The 23649-nt window shown below is 40.9% G+C and overlaps 1 protein-coding gene across 1 annotated transcript in view; it reads left to right on the forward strand.

The window, feature by feature from the left end:
* LOC126262519 (syntenin-1-like) overlaps positions 1–22510 on the forward strand; it is a 47230-nt gene extending 24720 nt beyond the window's left edge. The window contains exons 6-7 of the mRNA XM_049959193.1: positions 6717–6980; positions 21139–22510. Of these exons, the coding sequence (XP_049815150.1) occupies positions 6717–6980; positions 21139–21193 (319 nt within the window). The 3' untranslated portion in view covers positions 21194–22510. The remainder of the gene's footprint in view (positions 1–6716; positions 6981–21138) is intronic.
* Positions 22511–23649: the final 1139 nt, after the last annotated feature.

Genomic DNA, 23649 nt, shown 5'->3' on the forward strand with positions numbered 1-23649 from the left:
ACCTGGTTCAGATTCATTGATGACATCTTTGCTATCTGGATTGAAGGTGAGGACACGTTATTCACATTCCTCCAGAACCTCAACAACTTCTCCATTTGCTTCACCTGGTCGTACTCAACCCATCAAGCCACCTTCCTAGATGTTGACTTCCACCTCAGAGAAGGCTACATAAATACCTCCAACCAAATCAAACCTACTAACCACCAGCAATACCTCCACTTCGACAGCTGCCACCCGTTCCATACCAAGAAGTCCCTTCCGTACAGCCTAGTCACCCATGGTCGTCGCATCTGCAGTGATGAGCAGTCCTTCTCTAAATATACCGAGGGTCTCACTGAAGCCTTCACTGACCGTAATTATCCTCCCACCCTTGTACAAAAACAAATCTCCCATGCCTTATCTTTCCAGTTTCCCACCACCTGTCAAAGTTCCACAGTCTGACCACAGAGGAGCATTCCCCTTGTAACTCAGTACCATCAGGGACTGGAGCAACTGAATTACATTCTCTGCCAGGGTTTCGATTACCTCTCGTCGTGCCCTAAAATGAGAAATATCCTACCCACTATCCTTCCCACCCCTCCTACTGTGGTATTCCACCGTCCACCGAACCTACACAATGTACTCGTCCATCCTTACACAACCCCTGCTCCCAATCCCTTACCTCATGGCTCATACCCCTGTAATAGACATAGATGCAAGACCTGTCCCATACATCCTCCTACCACCACCCACTCCAGTCCGGTCACTAACATCATCTATCCCATCAAAGGTAGGGCTACCTCTGAAACCAGCCATGTGATTTACAAGCTGAGCTACAACCACTATGCTGCATTTTATGTAGGCATGACAACCAACAAGCTCTCTGTCCGCATGAATGGCCACCGACAAACTGTGGCCAAAAAACAAGTGGACCACCCTGTTGCTGAACACGCTGCCAGACATGATACCCCTCATCTCAATGATTGCTTCACAGCCTGTGCCATATGGATCCTTCCCACCAACACCAGCTTTTCTGAAATGCGCAGCTGAGCACTTTCCCTGCAATATATCCTATGTTCCTGTAACCCTTCTGGCCTCAACCTTCGTTAGTCACTGTCCTCACCCATCCAGCACCCTCCCTGTTCCCATTCCATCACTACACAGCCGTCATTTCACCGCCACACCCAGTCTTTTAATTTCTTTTTATTTTTATTTCTCTCCTTTCTGCTACTTACCCCCTTCCCGCTCCACACCTTCTCTCCTGCCCTCCGTGTAAACTGCAACACTTCACTGTCCGTCACTCCCACCATACTATCCCTCCCCCTCCCCACCCCAGCCTCCACCTTACCCCCACCCGGTCGCCACTCCCATCATGCACTGGTGCTGCTGCTTGCAGTGTAGTTGCAGCTCTCTGAGACTGCAGACGTGGGTGCAAGTTGCACCTGTGTGTGTGTGTGTGTGTGTGTGTGTGTGTGTCCTTAATGGCCGAAAGCTATGATTGTGTGAATCTTTTTATAGTGCCTATTGTGACTCAGCATCTCCACTATATGCAGCAACTTTCCTTCTCTGGTATTGTTACATTCCATGCTGGATTTTCCATTGTCTGGTTTTATGTACCCTATGTTTAATTTTATGTCACACAAAACAGGCAGTTATTAGCTAATAGGCAATAGAGTGTCCAAATTTTCTGAAGGGTTCTTGCTCTTCTGGTTACAAATAACCCCATCCGGTATTAATTGCAAGGGATTTTTTAAAAAATAAGAGGGGCAGGATGTCAGACCGGCCAACTGGGAGCAGGAGAGACGCCACAGGGCGTTTTAATTTCCGCTATCCTGAATATAGTTTGATGGTATCCATTAGAAAATATACACATTAGAGTTCCACAGTGCGAAATACAGTGACGTGGTAGAAGAATGCTGTGTGAAGAGGCGTGGCACTGCACTTTGGCACACTTAAGACCAAATAACACTTCTTAACACATCCTCAGTTATATGTTTTATGCATCAGACTCTTCAGAAAGATATGTGCTACAAAATGAACATATTTTTGAAAAGTCTTTTTTTCTTCTTTTATAATTTTTGACCTCCTATCCTAAACGCTCTAGGGACGCGGGCGGAGGGGTCGGACGCCCTTCATCTAGTATTGCCCCGGTTGAAATAGATCAGGGACTGTTGCGCAGAGCGGTCTGAGTTATAGTGGGGGGGCGGGGGGTAGTCTCCACATAATCCGTGTTTACATTTAGTGATTTTTCTGTTCCCTCTTCGTTTACTGCTCATGTCAATTGAAAAAAAAAAGGTGATTTCTGTGACTGGGAGCTATTGAGATGAATTAAAATACATTCACATAATTACAGATGGCTAAAATATGTTATTAGTTTCAGATTTTATTTTATTTACACCTTTCTGACAATCAAGCATTAATCACCTTGCAGAACAATGAAGTTATTTTTGTCCCTTTGCTAAAGAAATTCGACTTTTATTTATCTTTTCTGCTGAGGCAGCCAGTTTATTTGAAATGAAGTGTTTAATTCCACACTATTGGCTAGTCTCAACTGTTCAGTGCATTTCAAGTGCACGTTTTCATCTTCTAGCGCATCCTCTGATGTCTTATTTCTTTTATGACATAACTTTAGACATTTTAATATTTTACACATAGGAACATATGGGCTTCCTACGTCATCGTAGCTGCGCAAGCGTGGTGGTGCCTATTATCTTGCGCTCTCTGGCAACTGCTGGAACAAATCTATTTCTAACAGATCGTGGGAAAATATTGCAAATTGTGGTTTGAAAAGCGTTATTTTTTAAGTAAATTTCCTTTTACGTGAGATGAACTATATGCGAGAATGTACGATGAATTTCTTAAATTGCAGAGCGTTTGACTCTCATTTAAAAGTCAACTCTTTGATGACAAGCCATTCAGAAGAATTTCGAACCCAGAAGATCAGAGATTTATGTCAGTATTAAATATTTTACTGGCACATTTGTGTGATGTATCTTCAAGTGTAAAACACGCAAAAAAGCTCAACATTATATGTGAAAGCTTAGCTTCTCTTGTAGCTTATTAATCTTAGAGACAAATATTATATATGAAAGCTTTGCTTTCTTGTAGCAACACTATGTATGTTAATTTAAACCATGGACTTTTCCTATTTGTATGTTTGTGCTACTCAACAGTTGCTATTGACTGACTACATCACTTGTCCTATGCTCTGACTATCTGGTGTTACCGGCTGGCGAGATATCGTGACATGAACTATGACTGGCTTTCAAAAGCGGATCGCAGTCTCGATTTCAATGCTCCGGAAAGTAACATGCGGATTTCCCCACCCCCACCCCCTCCCCACCTGTGTTGCGTTTTCTAAAGTGCCGGGAAATTATAAGCCGATGTATAAAACCATAACCATTCAAGTGATTGACAGATTTTGCAGTTCCGAGGGAAAGTATACTGTCACTTAACACGGAAAAAGTGTATTTTCGCCTGGGAGAAAGTATATTTTTAACCGGGAGACCTGGAAATTTTTTTTTTTTTTCCTTGTCCACGTATACACCCTGGATAAGCATAGCGTAGGCAGTCCCTTTAGTAGACCTATTGCATTTTCCAAGTGTTCTGACAATAAATCACAGTCTTTGGTTCTCTTTGTCCATAATATTATCTATGTTACCATTCCAAGTTAAGTTACTCGTAATTGCAATCCCTAAGTATTTAGTTGAATTCACGTCCTTCAGAATTGTGTGATCCATCTTGTAACAGAAATGTAGCGGATTTCTTTTAGTATTCATGTGGATAACTTCACAATTTTTGTTATTTAGAGACAGTTGCCTCTTTTCACACCATTCGGATAACTTGTCTAAATCATTGTGCAATTGGTTTTAATTATCCCGTAACTTTATAAGATGATAAATGACAGCATCACCTGCAAACAGTCAAAGAAGGCTGCTCAGATTATCTCCTAAATTGTTTATGTAGATCAGGAATGCAGAGGCCTATAACACTTCCTTGGGGAATGTCAGATATTACTTCTGTTTTACTCGGTGACTTTCCATCAGTTACTACTGTGACCTTTCTGATGGGAACTCGCAAATCCAGTCTCAGACTGAGACGATACATAGGCACACAATTTGATTATAAGTCGCTTGTCAGGAATGGTGTTACAAGTCTTCTGGAAATTTAAAAATGTGGAATCAATTTGACATACCCTGTTCGTAGCACTCATTTCTTCATGAGATTAAATAGCTAGTTGTGTTTCACAAGAATGATTTTTTTCTGAATTCACGTTGGCTATTTGCCAATAAATCGTTTTCATTAAGGTAATTCATAATGTTCGAACACAGTATATTGTGCAGTGGCGGGTAGGAATTATTCACTTCGGTTATTTAGTTTTTAAGTTGAAATGTAGTTATTGGTTGGTAGTCTTATGCAGTTTTTGGATACCACAGCCTTCTACAAGGGCTGAAAAACGTTTCTTGTGAACAGCCAGATAGTGATGGAGAAGGTGCTGTTCCTGAAGGTCCACTACTAAGCTCACTGAAACTGAGATAAAATGTTCTAACTCAGAATAATGCAAAGAAGTCTGGAACTTTGACAATAAATAAAAATGTGCTGCCGTTTAACTGATAAATATATTTGTGTCAGATCAGTATATTTGTGTCTAAATTTCACATGCACAAGTATCCATTTTGAATAATTTCTTGTCACCCAGAGCACTTGACACATTTTAGAGATGATTTCTGTGCTGTGTCATTAATTAAGCAAAGTTAATTGCTCACCTTAAAAGTAGAGAATAATCTCAGATGCCTGCCACGTGGTTTTCTATATTACAGCAGGTAGCACACAAAACAATACACAAAGAATGAAACTTGAGCTTTCCAAATAAATTATTAATTGAATTAAGTTTACTTTTACACGATTTCAGAAGCTAGAAGCACTATAGCATTTGACCGAAACACAAGAATGCAAGTCATCTTTAACAGAATTTGGGGCTTAAGTGGCATACAAAATCACAGCACAATCTGTAGGGGAACTTGGCATATTTCCGTGTGACTGAAAACAATAGAATAATCTCCCAGGTGCAGACACTTCGTTCTTTATATATGCTTGATGTGAACAGTGAAGGAAACATTTACTCCAAAATTCCTTCCACCATCAGCAGCAACACTCAGCCGGCACCCTTTATGTCTACACTATTATTTATTTCATTGTTAGTTGTTGAGGGCTAACTTCATTATATTGTATAAAATCCTTAACCAGATAACTCTCAAATTTTGAACCGAGGCTAGTTGTTGCCTCTGAACCATCTGTTTTTAATTTCTGTACCTTCGTAAAATTATCATATTATCTTCAAACTTGGTGCCACTTAAAAGTGAGCTTCCATGTGTTCAGTATAGTTGTAGTTTCCATTTTCTGCACTATATTTTGATGACCAACCCAGCCAACTTCATGTGCTGTGACTTCTGGTATTGTGTGTACTTGCTGACTGAATTCCAATCAGACTATGAGATGTTGCTGGTATCACACCCCCTAGTTACAGCAGAGTTCGATTCCCGACATCCATAGTGCCCTTTGATGGTCATTTGTTTCACAGACACTGTAAAATGCAAATTCCGTCAGCATTTTCCAACTCTGAGGATGGATGTGATGGTCGGTGAGGTTTTAATAAATTGAATGCCATACTCCAAGCTTAATTACTACATGTAATCAATATTGTGCTAGTATCTTGGCTTTGTAGCTTAATAATAAAGATCAGTTAATCAAATTCATTCTACAAAATTTAAGTACAAAGTAAAAGAAGTAGCTTCATGAATACTTCTACCATACATTTTTATTATAAACTGAACCTAATTGCAGAAGGAGAAGTATCTGTACTTAATATTATGCACTTTTAAAATTTAAAAAAAATGCAAACATTATCTGAAAAAGTTTTAAAACAGTATTTAAACATTTAATTTTATATAAGTGTATGGCACAGTCTCTTTGTTAGCTGCTCAAGGCATATGTTGTCTTAATGTTGGCCTAGCAATGAGGAAAATTAATACTTCACATGCCTTTTAGCTCTTGCTCGCTTCCACACAATATGTTTCAAAATCCTATTGCTGATAGTTGTCAGTGATTTGTGACATGAGTCTGTAATTTAGAGGATTATGGTTCAAATGGCTCTGAGCACTATGGGACTCAACATCTTGGGTCATAAGTCCCCTAGAACTTAGAACTACTTAAACCTAACTAACCTAAGGACATCACACACACCCATGCCCGAGGCAGGATTCGAACCTGCGACCGTAGCAGTCCCACGGTTCCGGACTGCAGCGCCAGAACCGCATGGCTACCGCGGCCGGCAGAGGATTATGCCTATTTCCTTTCTTGATCACTGGTGGTACCTGTGCGACTTTCCAGTATTTAGGTACAGATGTTTCAATGAGCAAGCGGTTGTATATGACTGCAAAGTATGAAGCTGTTGTATTAGATATTCTGAAAGGAACCTATCTTGTATACAATCTGGGCTGGTGGTCTTTCCTCTATTAAGTCATTTAATCTGCTTTGCTATACCGAGGATATCGGCACCTGTTACTCTTGTTGGCAGTTGTTCTTGATTCAAATTCTGGAATATTTACTTCATCTTTTTTGGTAAAAGAGTTTTGGAACATACACATTGTTATGTACAGTTACTTTATTAGTCTTCTGTCCTTCCAGTGTACTGTCTGCATAAAAAAAATAATGTATTGTAATAATATTGTTTACAGGCCATTTGAGCGAACAGTTACTTTGCACAAGGACAGTGTTGGTCGAATTGGATTTCAGTTTAAAAATGGAAAGATCATCGCCATTGTGAAAGATTCATCTGCTGCACGCAATGGACTGCTTATAGAACATTATCTACTGGAAGTCAATGGACAGAACGTTGTTGGGCTAAAAGATAAAGAAATAACTAACTTAATTGAAGAAGGTGGCCAAGTTGTTACTGTTACAATAATGCCAGCCTTTGTATATGAGCACATGGTGAAGAAGTGAGTATGTTAAAGAGTAACTTTTCTGCATTTACTATTTGTTGTTTTGATGTCATATTTACATTATTGTTATATCTAAAAACAAAGATGATGTGACTTAACAAACGAAAGTGCTGGCAGGTCGATAGACACACAAACATACACACAAAATTCAAGCTTTCGCAACCAACGGTTGCTTCGTCAGGAAAGAGGGAAGGAGAGGGAAAGACGAAAGGATGTGGGTTTTAAGGGAGAGGGTAAGAAGTCATTCCAATCCCGGGAGCAGAAAGACTTACCTTAGGGGGAAAAAAGGACGGGTATACACTTGCGCGCGCACGCGCGCACACACACACACACACATATCCATCCACACATATACAGACACAAGCAGACATATTCAAAGGCAAAGAGTTTGGGCTGAGATGTCAGTCGAGGCGGAAGTGCAGAGGCAAAGATGTTGTTGAATGACAGGTGAGGTATGAGTGGCGGCAACTTGAAATTAGTGGAGATTGAGGCCTGCTGGATAACGGGAAGTGAGAATATATTGAAGGGCAAGTTCCCATCTCCGGAGTTCGGATAGGTTGGTGTTAGTGGGAAGTATCCAGATAACCCAGACGGTGTAACACTGTGACAAGATGTGCTGGCCGTGCACCAAGGCATGTTTAGCCACAGGGTGATCCTCATTACCAACAAACACTGTCTGCCTGTGTCCATTCACGCGAATGGACAGTTTGTTGCTGGCCATTCCCACATAGAATGCGTCACAGTGTAGGCAGGTCAGTTGGTAAATCACGTGGGTGCTTTCACACGTGGCTCTGCCTTTGATCGTGTACACCTTCAGGGTTACAGAACTGGAGTAGGTGGTGGTGGGAGGGTGCATGGGACAGGTTTTACACCGGGGGCGGTTACAAGGGTAGGAGCCAGAGGGTATGGAATGTGGTTTGGGGATTTCATAGGGATGAACTAACAGGTTACGAAGGTTAGGTGGACGGCGGAAAGACACTCTTGGTGGAGTGGGGAGGATTTCATGAAGGATGGATCTCATTTCAGGGCAGGATTTGAGGAAGTCGTATCCCTGCTGGAGAGCCACATTCAGAGTCTGATCCAGTCCCGGAAAGTATCCTGTCACAAGTGGGGCACTTTTGTGGTTCTTCTGTGGGAGGTTCTGGGTTTGAGGGGATGAGGAAGTGGCTCTGGTTATTTGCTTCTGTACCAAGTTGGGAGGGTAGTTGAGGGTTGCGAAAGCTGTTATCAGGTTGTTGGTGTAATGGTTCAGGGATTCCGGACTGGAGCAGATTCGTTTGCCGCGAAGACCTAGGCTGTAGGGAAGGGACCGTTTGATGTGGAATGGGTGGCAGCTGTCATAATGGAGATACTGTTGCTTGTTGGTGGGTTTGATGTGGACGGACGTGTGAAGCTGGCCATTGGACAGATGGAGGCAAACGTCAAGGAAAGTGGCATGGGATTTGGAGTAGGACCAGGTGAATCTGATGGAACCAAAGGAGTTGAGGTTGGAGAGGAAATTCTGGAGTTCTTCTTTACTGTGAGTCCAGATCATGAAGATGTCATCAATAAATCTGTACCAAACTTTGGGTTGGCAGGCCTGGGTAACCAAGAAGGCTTCCTCTGAGCGACCCATGAATAGGTTGGCGTACGAGGGGGCCATCCTGGTACCCATGGCTGTTCCCTTTAATTGTTGGTATGTCTGGCCTTCAAAAGTGAAGAAGTTGTGGCTCAGGATGAAGCTGGCTAAGGTAATGAGGAAAGAGGTTTTAGGTAGGGTGGCAGGTGATCGGCGTGAAAGGAAGTGCTCCATCGCAGCGAGGCCCTGGACGTGCGGAATATTTGTGTATAAGGAAGTGGCATCAATGGTTACAAGGATGGTTTCCGGGGGTAACAGATTGGGTAAGGATTCCAGGCGTTCGAGAAAGTGGTTGGTGTCTTTGATGAAGGATGGGAGACTGCATGTAATGGGTTGAAGGTGTTGATCTACGTAGGCAGAGATACGTTCTGTGGGGGCTTGGTAACCAGCTACAATGGGGCAGCCGGGATGATTGGGTTTGTGAATTTTAGGAAGAAGATAGGGGTGCGGGGTGTCGTTGGGGTCAGGAGGTTGATGGAGTCAGGTGAAAGGTTTTGTAGGGGGCCTAAGGTTCTGAGGATTCCTTGAAGCTCCGCCTGGACATCAGGAATGGGATTACCTTGGCAAACTTTGTATATGGTGTTGTCTGAAAGCTGACGCAGTCCCTCAGCCACATACTCCCGACGATCAAGTACCACGGTCGTGGAACCCTTGTCCGCCGGAAGAATGACGATGGATCGGTCAGCCTTCAGATCACGGATAGCCTGGGCTTTAGCAGTGGTGATGTTGGGAGTAGGATTAAGGTTTTTTTAAGAAGGATTGAGAGGCAAGGCTGGAAGTCAGAAATTCCTGGAAGGTTTGGAGAGGGTGATTTTGAGGAAGAGGAGGTGGGTCCCGCTGTGACGGAGGACGGAACTGTTCCAGGCAGGGTTCAATTTGGATAGTGTCTTGGGGAGTTAGATCATTAGGAGTAGGATTAGGATCATTTTTCTTCGTGGCAAAGTGATATTTCCAGCAGAGAGTACAAGTGTAGGAAAGTAAGTCTTTGACGAGGGCTGTTTGGTTGAATCTGGGAGTGGGGCTGAAGGTGAGGCCTTGGGATAGGACAGAGGTTTCGGATTGGGAGAGAGCTTTGGAGGAAAGGTTAACTACTGAATTAGGGTGTTGTGGTTCCAGATTGTGTTGATTGGAATTTTGAGGTTTTGGAGGGAGTGGAGCTGGAAGTGGGAGGTTGAGTTGATGGGAGAGACTGGGTTTGTGTGCAATGAGAGGAGGTTGAGGTTTGCTGGAAAGGTTGTGAAGGGTGAGTGAGTTGCCTTTCCGGAGGTGGGAAACCAGGAGATTGGATAGTTTTTTGAGGTGTAGGGTGGCATGCTGTTCTAATTTGCAGTTGGCCTGTAGGAGGATGCTCTGAACAGCCGGTGTGGATGTGGGAGAGGAAAGATTGAGGACTTTTATTAAGGATAGGAGTTGACGAGTGTGTTCATTGGCTGAGTTGAAGTGTAGGTGAAGGATTAGGTGGGTGAGGGCAGTGGATTGTTCAGTTTGGAACTGGTATAGGGACTGATGGAATGAAGGGTTGCAGCCAGAGATGGGAACTTTAAGTGTGAGGCCTTTGGGGGTAATGCCAAATGTCAGACAAGCCTGAGGAAATAAAATATGGGAGCGTAATCTGGCTAGGGCGAAGGCATGTTTGCGAGGGAATGTAAATAAAACTTAATGGGGTCATTGTGGGGGTGTTTTGAGGGTGACATGGTATTAGAAGGTGGAAAGTGTAACATGAGGCTGAAATGAAAATGAAAATAAAAATATATGGGGAGAGATAAAGGTGAACTAGAAAGCAACTGGAGATCTGGTGTGAAAAAAGGCGAAAAAGTGTTGGTTAAAACTGGGATATGTTGATCCTGTGGTGAACTTGGGTTGGTAGACAATGATGTGCACAAAGGTTAGGTGGTTGTGTTGCCGCCAAAACACATTAAAGGTTGGAGAAATTCGGGAAAATTTCGAAAAAACTGCGTGTAAATGTATTAAAAGGAGTGGTTTTTTGGTGGCAGATTATGAAAATGAGGCCAACAATTGTCTGACGAAGAAATAATGACGTTAAAACCTGTGGGAAGCGGCTAAAAATTATCAGTGATGTGGGAAAAACGGAAATGGAAATAAAGCGAAAGTTATTAGAACTAGCCGAAATGGTTGTTTAATAGGTGAAAGGAACTGTTTGTGAACTAGAAACGGTGGATTTTATAGCAGCAGTAGTGTTGAAAGCGGAAAATTTTTTGTTATGGTTTGGAAGTGGGTTACGTATTATTGAGTATATATAGGCGGGATAAAATTCTATAGTAGATTACGGTAAAAAGGAGAAGGTGAATACAAAGTGAAACTACTGGCAAAAACAGAAAGAGAAAATAAGACAACAGAAAAGATTTCGAAATGCAACAGTGACAATAACAAACGTAATTGTTGGGAATGTTTCCCTCTATTATATTCATTACATTATTGTTATTATTATTCTTTTATAGTGATGTAGATAGAAACATATTTCCATTGTTATTAAATTGTAGTAGGTTCAAAGAACCATGCACTTAAGATGAGCTCCACGTGGAACTTGTTTCTCACCTCACACAACTTTGCTTATCCCTAGTTATTTAATTCACAGTCTCAACAGCTTGAAGTCTTTGCTCTTGAAGAGCAACAGGATCTAGTGGGACAAACAAAGTAGTTTTACTTCCTACCCATAGGTAAAAATAACATGGTTTAAGGCCTGTTGACCTAAAAGGCCACCATTGGTAAAAGTTATTTTGTTCTGTGCCCCTCCCAGTCAACCTCCTGTAAAGGTGGTGGTTTCATAATTTTATGCCTCAGTGTTAACCTTTTCACTTGTCCGTCCTCAGGAGCATGCTGCTTGTATGAGGCCCACTACATAAAACCTGTTTCCCAGACGCCCGGTTGCTTTGTGAATTAAATAGTCCGCTCCTACAGCATAATTATTTTATGAAATTCCTTGTTTGACAGTCTCTCTCTCTCTCTCTCTCTCTCTCTCTCTCTCTCTCTCTCTCTCTCTCTCTCTCCCCCCTCCCTCCCTCCCTCCCTCTCCCCCCCTAGCTTTCTGTCATTGAATACAACATAGTCAATAAAATTTTATTGACTGAATGAAATGTGCGTTTTTCACCCATGAAATTCTCATCGAAGAACAAAAATAGTTTAGAAAGGCAATTTTACAATATGAAGATTCACTTCCTCTCGTGTGTAGGAAAACTGATGTGTTTGCCCAGCACATTTTTGACAGGTTGATGTTTAATTTTTTCCGACTTCAATTTCCAGGCTCTCCTTGAACTTGGAAAATAACACATAAGAGGGTGTCCTCCTTTAGTTAGTTACTGTTGGGTCTTTGTCAACAAGAAAATTTAAAGAAACACAGTAAATTGTTGTTGTTGGGTTTTTTAAGGCATCTTCAGTGGGATCTAGAATGTTACAGTTTCGTTTTGATATGATTATTTGTAGATTATAAAACAGTTCATGCCTCGTTTTTCATATAAATAAGTGATTATCTACAGTTCTTCCCATTTTTAGTTGTCGTCTATGTTTCCTCTCTTCTGGTCACAAGCTGGAGGTCGCACTACCACTTCATTTATGAAAGATACATAGGCGTTAAGGTTTCAAACTTCTTTCTTCGCAACTTTCGTATTGTTAGCCCTGGTTGTTGTGGCACACTATTGGTCTTCTGTCACCAGTCAGAGGTATTTGATTGAAAACTGTGATTTAAAGACTTAATTACTGTTGAGTTCACTATGTTTACCATCCTGTTTGGTTTTTATATGGATATGTTGCCAACCTAATGGAAATAAAGAAAACATATGCTTAAAACTACTGTCCATTCATTTGTGTGTGTGTGTGTGTGTGTGTGTGTGTGTGTGTGTGTGTGTGTGTGAGAGAGAGAGAGAGAGAGAGAGAGAGAGAGAGAGAGAATATGCTTTGTATGCTTTTAGGGGGGGGGGGGAGTATTTAGTGCGAGCTGTAGAATGTTGAATATGAATGTTATACCTGTCAGAGAGTGTTTGAAAGTTTTGATGTTCAGCTGATTTGAGTTTTGGTTTAAATGTCTTGTGGTGGGGTTCATGGACAAATGAGTGGTAAGAGTTGTGTGGCATTAGCTTTCAACCCCCCTCTGACAACTATTACATTCATATTCAGCATTCTAAAACACACATTGAATGACTACTAACATCCCCCTCCTCTCCCTCCCTCCCTCCCCCCCCCCCACCCCACCCCCCCACACACACATACAGCTGTAAACATAACAGAAATGAATAGTAGTTTCTAGCTTATACTTCGGTAGGTTGGCAACATGTATGTAAACAAACCAAATGGGATGAGACCTATAATGAACTCACAGTAGTTATGTCATTAAATCACAATTTTTGATCAAATATCTACCACTAGTTACAAAGACTAATATTGCGCCATAACAACAAGGGCAAATAATATGAACATTTTGAAGAAAAAAAGTTCGTAACTTGAAAACATACATTTGTTTCATAAAAGAAGTTGTAGTGCAATGTCCAGCTTTTGACCAGACAAGAGGAAACACAGATACCAACGAAAAATGAGAAGAACTGTAAGTAATTACTTATTTACGTAAAAAAACAAGATGTGAACATTTTGTAATTTATAAATGACACATGTCAAAACTGTATAATTCAGATCCCACCGAAGACGCCTTAAAGTAAACAAAGTTATAATGCATCTGGGAGAAATGGTTTTTATTTACAAAACAAATATTTCTGTGCTTGCTGTGGAAGATGACCATGCAGACAAACTTGCTTAAGTCATTTTCTTTGACTAGTGTGAGAATCTTCTCTTCGTATTTTCTTTTGCAACTTATTTTTCATTGATTTTGCTTCTGCAGCACTTTACACAAGTTAATTACACAAAACGAGCTGTAAGCAGATTATAAATTGATAAGAACTACTTACTGCAGAGTTTCAAAGGAGGCATTAGGCCACTACAGCCCGAAACAGGGGAAGAGGTGTACAATAGAAGACAAATGGATAACTGAAAATTAAGTAGTGAAGGCAATAGAGAAACAACTAGGCAAAAAGACAAAGCTAGTAGAAAACCTTGGATGACAGGTGGAATATTTAATTTAATTGATAGAAAGGGAAAATATAAATATACACAAATGAATGAAAAATGAAACTGGCTGAAATTGCAACTAAGCAAAGCAGTGGAAGCATGCATGATTACTGGAAAAGTAGGTGGCACATTAGGGAAAATCAAACAAACCACTGGAGAAGAGAGAAGCCCCTGTATGAACATAAAGAGCTCAGATGGCAAGCCAGTGCTACGTAAAGAAGGGAAGACTGAAAGTTGGAAGGAATGTAGAGAAGGGTTACACAGTGGAAATGAATTTGAAGACAATATTGTGGAAAGGGAAGAGAAAGTAGGTAAATATGAGTTGGAGGAATGATAATGTGACAAAAATTTGGCATAGCAGCAAAAGACTTTCGTTGAACCAAGGCTCCTGGGCATTACCACAGAATTATTGAGATCCTTGGGAGAGCCAGCCATGGCAACATTTCTCTACCTGGTGTGCAAGGTATGAGACAGGCGAAATACCATTGGAATACAAAAAGACTGTAATTCCAATTTCAGGCCAGTGTTGACGGGTGTGAATACTACCGAACTATCAGTTTAATAAGTCTTGGTTGCAAAATACATACACGACTTATTTAAAGAAGAATGGAATATCTGATAGAAGACAACCACGAGGAAGATCAGTTTGGGTACCAGAGAAATGTAGGAATGTGCAAGGAAATATTGACTTACAGGATTGGCTGAAAAAAGGCAACTCAGTTTATAGCATTTGTAGATAGAGAAACTTTTGGCAGTGTTGGGTGGCATACATCTTGAAATTCTCAAGGTAGCAGGAATAAAACACAGTGAGCAAAACATTGTCTACAACTTCCACAGAAATCACACTGCAGTTAAGAGTAAAAGGACAAGAAAGGGAAGCAGTGTAACTGAGAAGAGTAAGATAGGGTTGTAGCCTCTCCCTAATGTTGAGTAAATTGAGCAAACAGTAAAGGAAACTGAGGAGATATTTATAAAAGGAATAGAAATGAGGTGTGCCAATGACTTCGTAATTGAAGTTGGAAGATCAGATAAACGGTGTGGATTGTGTCTTGAACGAGGTTATAAGATTACTGTCAACAAAAGTAAAAGAAGCAAATTAAGTTAGACACTGCTGAGGGAATTAAGTTAAAAAACGAAAAGTTAAAATTGTTACATAGGTTTTGCTATTTGGCTACAAAATAACTGTTATGGCCAACATAGAGAGGATATAAAATGCAGACAGGAAATAGCAAGAAAAATGTGTCTGAAAAAGAGAATTTGTTGACAGTGGATATAAATTTTAAGAGTTAGAAAGCCCTTTCTGATGGTATTTCACATTTTTGAAAGGTTTTCTCCCTTGCTCCCCCCCTCCTCCCCCTCCCCACATCCCCCTCCTTCCCCCTGTCCAATTCTTCCATACATGCTCAGTTTTTAGAAACATTCCTTTTTAAATGTAGATCACAGTATTAAGAAAGTGGAATAACTGTAACAACTTCAGACATTTGGAAAAGTCGCTGTACTATATGCTCAGTCTGTCTGCCGGCATTACGTAGAAACTGGGGGAAAATATATATATATATATATATATATATATAAAAAAGCGCTGGCAGGTCGATAGACACACAAACATGCACACAAAATTCTAGCTTTCGCAACAAACGGTTGCTTCGTCAGGAAAGAGGGAAGGAGAGGGAAAGATGAAAGGAAGTGGGTTTTAAGGGAGAGGGTAAGGAGTCATTCCAATCCCGGGAGCGGAAAGACTTACCTTAGGGGGAAAAAAGGACGGGTATACACTCCCGCGCACACACACACACATATCCAACCGCATATACACAGACACAAGCAGACATTTGTAAAGGCAAAGAGTTTGGGCAGAGATGTCAGTCGAGGCGGAAGTACAGAGGCAAAGGTGATGTTGAAAGACAGGTGAGGTACGAGCGGCGGCAAATAGAAATTGGAGATTAGCGGAGATTGAGGCCTGGCGGATAGCGAGAAGAGAGGATATGCTGAAGGGCAAGTTCCCACCTCCGGAGTTCTGACAGGTTGGTGTTAGTGGGAAGTATCCAGATAACTTGATGTGGACGGACGTGTGAAGCTGGCCATTGGACAGGTGGAGGTCAACATCAAGGAAAGTGGCATGGGATTTGGAGTAGGACCAGGTGAATCTGATGGAACCAAAGGAGTTGAGGTTGGAGAGGAAATTCTGGAGTTCTTCAACCTCTTAGTTCATCCCTATGAAATCCCCAAACCACCTTCCCTACCCTCTGGCTCCTACCCTTGTAACCGCCCCCGGTGTAAAACCTGTCCCATGCACCCTCCCACCACCACCTACTCCAGTCCTGTAACCCGGAAGGTGTACACGATCAAAGGCAGAGCCACGTGTGAAAGCACCCACGTGATCTACCAACTGACCTGCCTATACTGTGATGAATTCTATGTGGGAATGACCAGCAACAAACTGTCCATTCGCATGAATGGACACAGGCAGACAGTGTTTGTTGGTAATGAGGATCACCCTGTGGCTAAACATGCCTTGGTGCACGGCCAGCACATCTTGGCACAGTGTTACACCGTCCGGGTTATCTGGATACTTCCCACCAACACCAACCTATCCGAACTCCGGAGATGGGAACTTGCTCTTCAATATATCCTCTCTTCCCGTTACCCACCAGGCCTCAATCTCCGCTAATTTCAAGTTGCCGCCACTCATACCTCGCATTCAACATCATCTTTGCCTCTTCACTTCTTCCTCGACTGACATCTCTGCCCAAACTCTTTGTCTTTAAATATGTCTGCTTGTGAGATGTCTGCTTGTGAGATGTCTGCTTGTGTCTGTATATGTGTGGATGGATATGTGTGTGTGTGAGTGTGTATATCTGTCCTTTTTTCCCCCTAAGGTAAGTCTTTCCGCTCCCGGGATTGGAATGACTCCTTACCCTCTCCCTTAAAACCCACATCCTTTCGTCTTTCCCTCTCCTTCCCTCTTTCCTGATGAGGCAACAGTTTGTTGCGAAAGCTTGAATTTTGTGTGTATGTTTGTGTTCGTTTGTGTGTCTGTCGACCTGCCAGCACTTTCATTTGGTAAGTCACATCATCTTTGTTTTTAGATATATTTTTCCTACGTGGAATGTTTCCCTCTCTTATAACCATATATATATACACAGTTCCAAAGTATTTTCAGAACAGTAATTATAATGCACACAACTTCACTAAAGTTAAACAGTGTTATGTTGTAAAGAGAATTGTGACAGCTGTGTAAGTTGACTATTTTTAATTTAGAAATCTGGTGTTGTTTATTTCCGAATATGGTTTCAGATTTAAAATCAGTCTTCAGATCTGAAGATTAATCATTTAAAATTTTGTGATTCCAGACTGTTACATGATAACTCTTTTTAGCATACAAGTTGAAGTGCTGATATATCTAGTACAGTGAAAAATTGGATAAGTGAAATGTCTTTTTCAGTGACAGGCACCTTGTCTTGTAGTGTCTTCTTGTGCATCATTGCTAGTCTGAATTGATGCAGGTAAAACTCTAACAGGGTAACTGTTCTAAACTATTATTAGATGACAAAATAGTTCAAGGTCCAACAGCTGGATGTCAGTGTCCAGCGGGAGCAACATTTCAGCTAGCAACTATACTTAAATCATAAAGTGCGTTGGTGAACTGACTATGTGGGGCCTGGCCCAGCCATTTTATCTTTCCTATTCCCCCACCATCCCCTTCCCGACTCTTCCCGCCAACTGTTGTTCCCTGTGCAGGTGGCAGCTCTGCTGTTACACCAACTGCCCCCAAAGTCAGTTCATTGCATGGTATCACTTTCCTCTTCTCATTTAGACTAATTATGTGTTCCCAGGTCTTAATAAGGCTGTAATTGCTGTCCAAATTGATCAGCAGTTCCTTATTGAGATCTTGATAAATTCTTACTTCCTCCCCCTGTCCCCCTCCCTCCCTCCCTCCCTCCGTCCACCCCTCCCTCCCCCTCCATCCCTCCCTCCCGATTTAGACCCAAATGCCTGCCTGCCTGTCTGCCTCGCTCACTCACTGACCAGCTGCGCTAGGTTTTTCAGTTGAGTATCGATGGCATGAACAGCCCAGTCGAGCTGGTCCCACAGATTCTCTGTTGGGTATAAATCTGGGAAGTGTGGTCGGGAGTACAGTAAACTCATGCTGTTGCTCTTCAAACCATGCATGTACACAGTGAGCTGTGAGACGTGTTGCATTGTGCTGCTAGTAAATGTCATCATGCCGAGGAAAACTAACTGCGTGGGGGGGGGGGGGGGGGGGGGGACATTTTACCCAAGAATGTACAATACTTCTGTTGATTCATTGTGCCTTTCAGAATTGTGGGATCACCAAGGGATGCCACAAAAAACATTCCCCAGACCGTAACGCTCCCTCTTGGTTGCAGGAGGTTTGCCTTAATGTTTCGCACCATGCATGCTAACAGCCACCTGTTCGATGCAGTATAAAATGTGATTCATCTGAAAAGGCCACTTGTTGCCATTCAGTGGACATCCAGACTTCATCCTTTATGAATAGCAGTCAGCAAGCACGCATGAACAAGGCACCTGCTACAGAGGCCCATACACAGCAACATTTTCTGAACAGTCGTGTAGGAGACACAGTTGGTTGCCCCTTGGTTCATCTGGGTGGTCAGTTGTTTGAAAGTTGCAAATCTGTTCCCCTGTACACATCTCCACAGCCATTGTTCTCCCCTGTCATGAATGGCCCGTGGTAATGCTTCCACCCTTGACCGGAAAGCTTATCATCGTATCCTTTTGGACATCGGATGAATCTCTCCTTTTCTGCATTATGATGAGAACTGCACTGTTTTCCATGTCCCACGATGCACATTATATACCCTCCATTGCTAGTGCTGCCACATGTCATCTGTGAGTAACTATTATATGTCAACCTAAAAATAGGCGGTGGTCAAGTTAATGTGACTGGAACATGTAATTACAGGTTCCAAGGCCTTCGTAATGATATAGCCACTACCACGATTGATAAATGCTTCCCTTGCTCAGTCTAGATTGATTCTTTAATGACACAGTCCCAGAAGTAAGACAGTGGTGTCTGTTGAAGTAGTTCATCACAAAACCTGTCTTGCTCTTATGCGAACAAAACCTGTGAAACTGAACTCTGGCTGGGAGATGGCAGTCATACAGGAACTAATATATCATGGCCTTATCAATCAACAAAGGCAAAAAAAGTCCCATGACCACTCCCCCTTGCAAAGACCACTATTTTATCCCTCGGTTTTCCCTGTTTTTAGATTTGGACTACCCTTATATACCTTCTACTGTGGGTGTTTTAACATCCTCGTTTTATAGTTTGACTCCTCTGACTGGACCCATCCACTTTTAGCAGACACACTCTCTTCCGCATGTATCTTTGGAATCGTGGGACTGATGACCCCATAGTTTAGTCCAATAACCTCCCTCAATTAATCAGTCAGTCAATCAATGGCAAAAAACTGTCATCCTGTCTCACCAGGATTACATTGAGAAAATGCTTAGTGGGTTCTTAAAGAAGCCGGCTTGCCACCGAGGTTGTTCAGAAACTGCAACAGAAAACACCAGTTCCACTGAGACTTTATGGACTGCACAAAGTTCACAAAGATGGGCTGCCTAAGCCCCATTGTTAGAACTCTGGTGCCTTGAGATACTCACTTGCCGGAAGTATTTGCTTAGTCCTTATGTGGGAAGCATTCACGTCACACTCGCAACTCTGTGGGTTTGTGGGATGCTTTTAAGCTGAAGGATATCAGTATCCATGCGAGCTCAGATGTTGTCTCTCTCTTTTTCTGTAGACTGCCTTTACGACGATAATTAGAACTTATTGGCCAGAAATTTGATATAGAGGTGACCAACCTTTTTGGGCATGTATTGATGTCAACGTACTTTATTTTTGATGGTGGCTTTTGTGACCAGACAGGAGTAGTAGCAACGGGGAGTCGACTTTCACCATTTATCGCCAGCATGTATGTCGAACATTTTGAGGAAGAAGCCCTGGAATCAGCACACTGGAAATGTACAAGTTTCTTGCAGTAAGTACAGGGTGTCTTTGTCAGATGGCAAAATGGATGATACAACCTGAATGACTTTCTCATTCATCTCTGTTCCATACATCAGAACATCAGTTTTAGCATGGAAGTCAAAAGTAGATGTAGTGGTCCCCCTTCCGTAAGAAGACACACACATCAACATATACTTACATGAGGACAACTGCCACCACCCATTGCAGAGGAATGGTGTGCTCAAAACAATGGTACATAGGGCTTGCGCCCTCACTGACAATGAAAGTCTCAACCAAGAACTGAGTATGGTGTCCAGAAGAATGGCTGCAAGGTTTGGCAGATTCGGAGAGCCGTGTGTCCCATACCTGCTTTACAAGTTATGGAAACATAACAGGAATCTCTGGAGGATGTAGCCATTGCATTTATTCCTTTTTGTGATACACTACCTGGAAAGATATGATGAACTCTAGAAACACAAAGTGAATATGTTTTCCATCTATCAGCAAGCACATGGATACTGCTTTGTTGTGTCAAAAGACGACGTCTGGCTATGGAAAACTGGGTCCTTCAGATACCATGCCAATGCAGCAAGACATATATGTCAGATGGTGCGTGGCCTCGAAGATCGCTGTCAAGAACATCAGCAGTAGACCGACTGCAGAAGTCGTCACAGATCGGCAGTCATGGATTACAACCATACTAAGGTTCTGATACAGGCATCAAGTTTTAGGACTGTGTTATTAAAGAATTTATTGAGATTCGAGTGAGGGAAACACTGATAAGTCATGACAGTGGCTACATCCATATTAATATCTGTGAAGCTGCAGTTACTATGATTAAGAAGAAGATGAAGATACCCCACAAGGAACTGACTTTGGGGACAGGTGGAGGAACGGCAGAGGTGTTGGCAGAATGTATACCTGGGTACAAATCTGGAACGGAGCATTGTATTGGTGGGAGGAGTGGGAGAGGAGATGTTGTATGCTGAAGGACGGGGGAGGAGATAAAAGTGTTGCACTGGCCATTGGCCAGTACATCAACACACTTGATGGTGGCAACATGATTCCTGAAATATTATGCCCATTGGACACTGACATCCAGCCATTCACCTTTGAACTATTTTGTCATGAAATACTTTGGGAGAATCTGAAAAATCTTATTATTAAATGAATAATCACTCACAAATTTGTATATCAAATTTATTGTTCTTTGTGGATAATGTTCTGTGTATATTTTCCCTACAGCCTTTGGCTTATGCTGTACATCCTATTGGCACATTGTTCTACATATGGTTGTCTTGTATGGAGACAGCTAGTATAATATCATTTTAATCATTTTTGTGATGAAAAGTCATTTTGTTGTATCAGTGTTTCCTGTCTACATGATGTAGTGAAAGTATATTGAAGGCAGTGAGGTCTCTCATTTTCAATTGAACATTTTTGAGTTTCCTGTTTTTGTTTTCCAGGATGTCAACAAGTTTGCTGAAGGGCACAATGGACCATTCAATTCCAGATGTCTAAATACAGGTGACTGTTTTATATTGTATCTTTTGCCATTACCTCTGTAATATTGTGAAATTCCTTTAATGTATTTTTGTGTAATATATCAGTGATATCTCTGCATTAATGGGAACTTGTGTTATTGCATGAAAATATATGTATGCCAAGTTAGTTATCTGATTAAAATACATTTGTCCTCATTTGAACTGTTACATATCCTTACATGGATAGCTATTTTTGCTTTGGCAGTGTGTGTTGTCTTTTGTGTTGTTTATAATGTTTGCTTGTATGATGCAGTTTATAACATGTTGAAAGGAATTTGACTAAGTGTTAAAAGTTTATAAAGGAGTCGTTGAAATATTCAACATAATATATAAACTTGTTCTTAAATAGACATCCAAATATATTTGAAGCGATTGAAGAGATTCACACTTGTATTCTTATTGTAGCATTCAGTCTGTGATGGAATGTGCCCAAATTAAAAAGCTCTCTTTTATGCATTTTCGTATACAAAATAATTTTAAATTTACTTTGTTTCAGATAAGCTTTATTTATAAATGTATAACTCTTGCCAGTTCTGTTCTGCTTTCATTTTTCGAGAATATTGTCTAATAACTTAATCAAAATTTGAAGAGTCTTGTTGAGTTTTTTCCAATGATTTCTACTGAAATATAATTTTTTAAAAAGATGATCTGTACAGGCTAATTGCTACAGTAAATTTTAGTCTGTGGGAAGTATTGGTAATGTTAACCACATAGTTTATGAAAGGCCTGAGCAGATAAGTGAAATTGGTAAAGAAGGTAACAATACAATCGGGTTGCAGTGTAGATGTTTACATAATATATTGTTCCAGTAAGTGGGCATTGTTATAGTATATTAAAGACTGAATGTCACTGATCTGGCTTTAGTTAATTTCAGTGCAGAACACAGTATTTCTCTGCAGTCATTGCATTTATAATGGCCTTTTTTTTTAATTTATATATATTTTTTCCTGTTAGACATTCCATGGTCATGATGACATGGAACATTATTGTGTCATAAATAGCCAATTTTAAGTGCTGACTATGTGCCATTCTGACAATTTAATCAAAGATTCATCTTTACAGGGTACTCGTTAGTTTGCTTAGATATGACATCTGAAAATTTTGCCTTGTTCCAGTGGTATCATTAAATAAATCCTTCTGTTACTTTTTTAAAATTTAATTCGCAAAAAATTACATGAAATGAATGTACTTACTACATTATTTTGTAATACTATACTTTTATGTGATTGTTATGCATTTTGATGCCATATTGTAGCTGTATTTGGAAGCACATGTGTCTTTTGTATTGTGTACTACCCACTTTGTGATAACTTCTCAAAATAAATATAAGAAAAGCATTCTAGGTGTTTTATTTTACACACCATTGTCAACTTTGCCACAAAATATACACAGGAACTTTATTCACATTCCTGGTTATTCCAGTCCATCAAAAAAGTGTTCATATTTACTTATTGTAGAAGTGTCGTATTGACCCTTTCAGTTTAACATAAATAGTAATATTCTGATCCAACCATCATAACATCGTGGGACCGTCAAGTAAATAAAAATAAGTTAACAACAACCATCCTTTGTATAACAGTATACTTTAATTATTATAAACCTCTTCTATTTGGCGTCATATCTTCCAGTCCTGTAGCCACACCTCAAAATAGCTAGTTAAGTTATAACTATTTATCTAAAGTATAAAAACCAATCCATCTTTAATTACCAATTTATTTTATATTTCTACATAATTACATATGAACTTAATTGATCTATCTTATGAGGCCTATCTCCTGCAGTGGTTTGATGATAGCATACCAAATCATGCCTCATTAAAACTGCGAGTCATGCAGTGTGTCGTACACAGCGTGCGGGGCGTGATCAAGTTCGGTGACCTGATTGGGCAGTCGCATGAGGGCAGGTGTCATTGACTGTTGTCTATATTGCGAATTTTTTGGAGTAAATTAATTAAGACTTAGACTCAGTGATTAGATGTTGTTTTGATATTTACCTATGTTGCCTAGGTAGCTTACCTGCATTTAAAATTCATAGTTCATCATTTTTAGATGTATTCCATTTTTATTTTATATACTTGGTGGGCCCTGATGCAACGACACCTGCATCAAGACACTACTCTTGTCTTGAGCTTAAAGGGGCAGTACATACTATTTTTTACCTTTTAGAAGATTTCTTTGTTTTATTTTCTTTAATTTAAGCTTTGTTTCATGCTTTTTAAAGTTCATATTTTATTTGTGGACACTATATGATCGACAATCTAATAGTGTAATCAGATGAGACTGATTTTCCTGTGATCCATTTCTGCCATGAAGGAACACTTGAAACCAAGACAAGTCTTCTGCTCATCTTTCCTCATAATTTGTACAGCTGGATCATTTTTCTACACAGCTGATGAACTGGCAACTGAATACAACTACCGTTGTCAATAACAGT

This window comes from Schistocerca nitens, chromosome 1 (genome assembly GCF_023898315.1).
Source record: "Schistocerca nitens isolate TAMUIC-IGC-003100 chromosome 1, iqSchNite1.1, whole genome shotgun sequence".
NCBI classification, from domain to species: Eukaryota; Metazoa; Arthropoda; class Insecta; order Orthoptera; family Acrididae; genus Schistocerca; species Schistocerca nitens.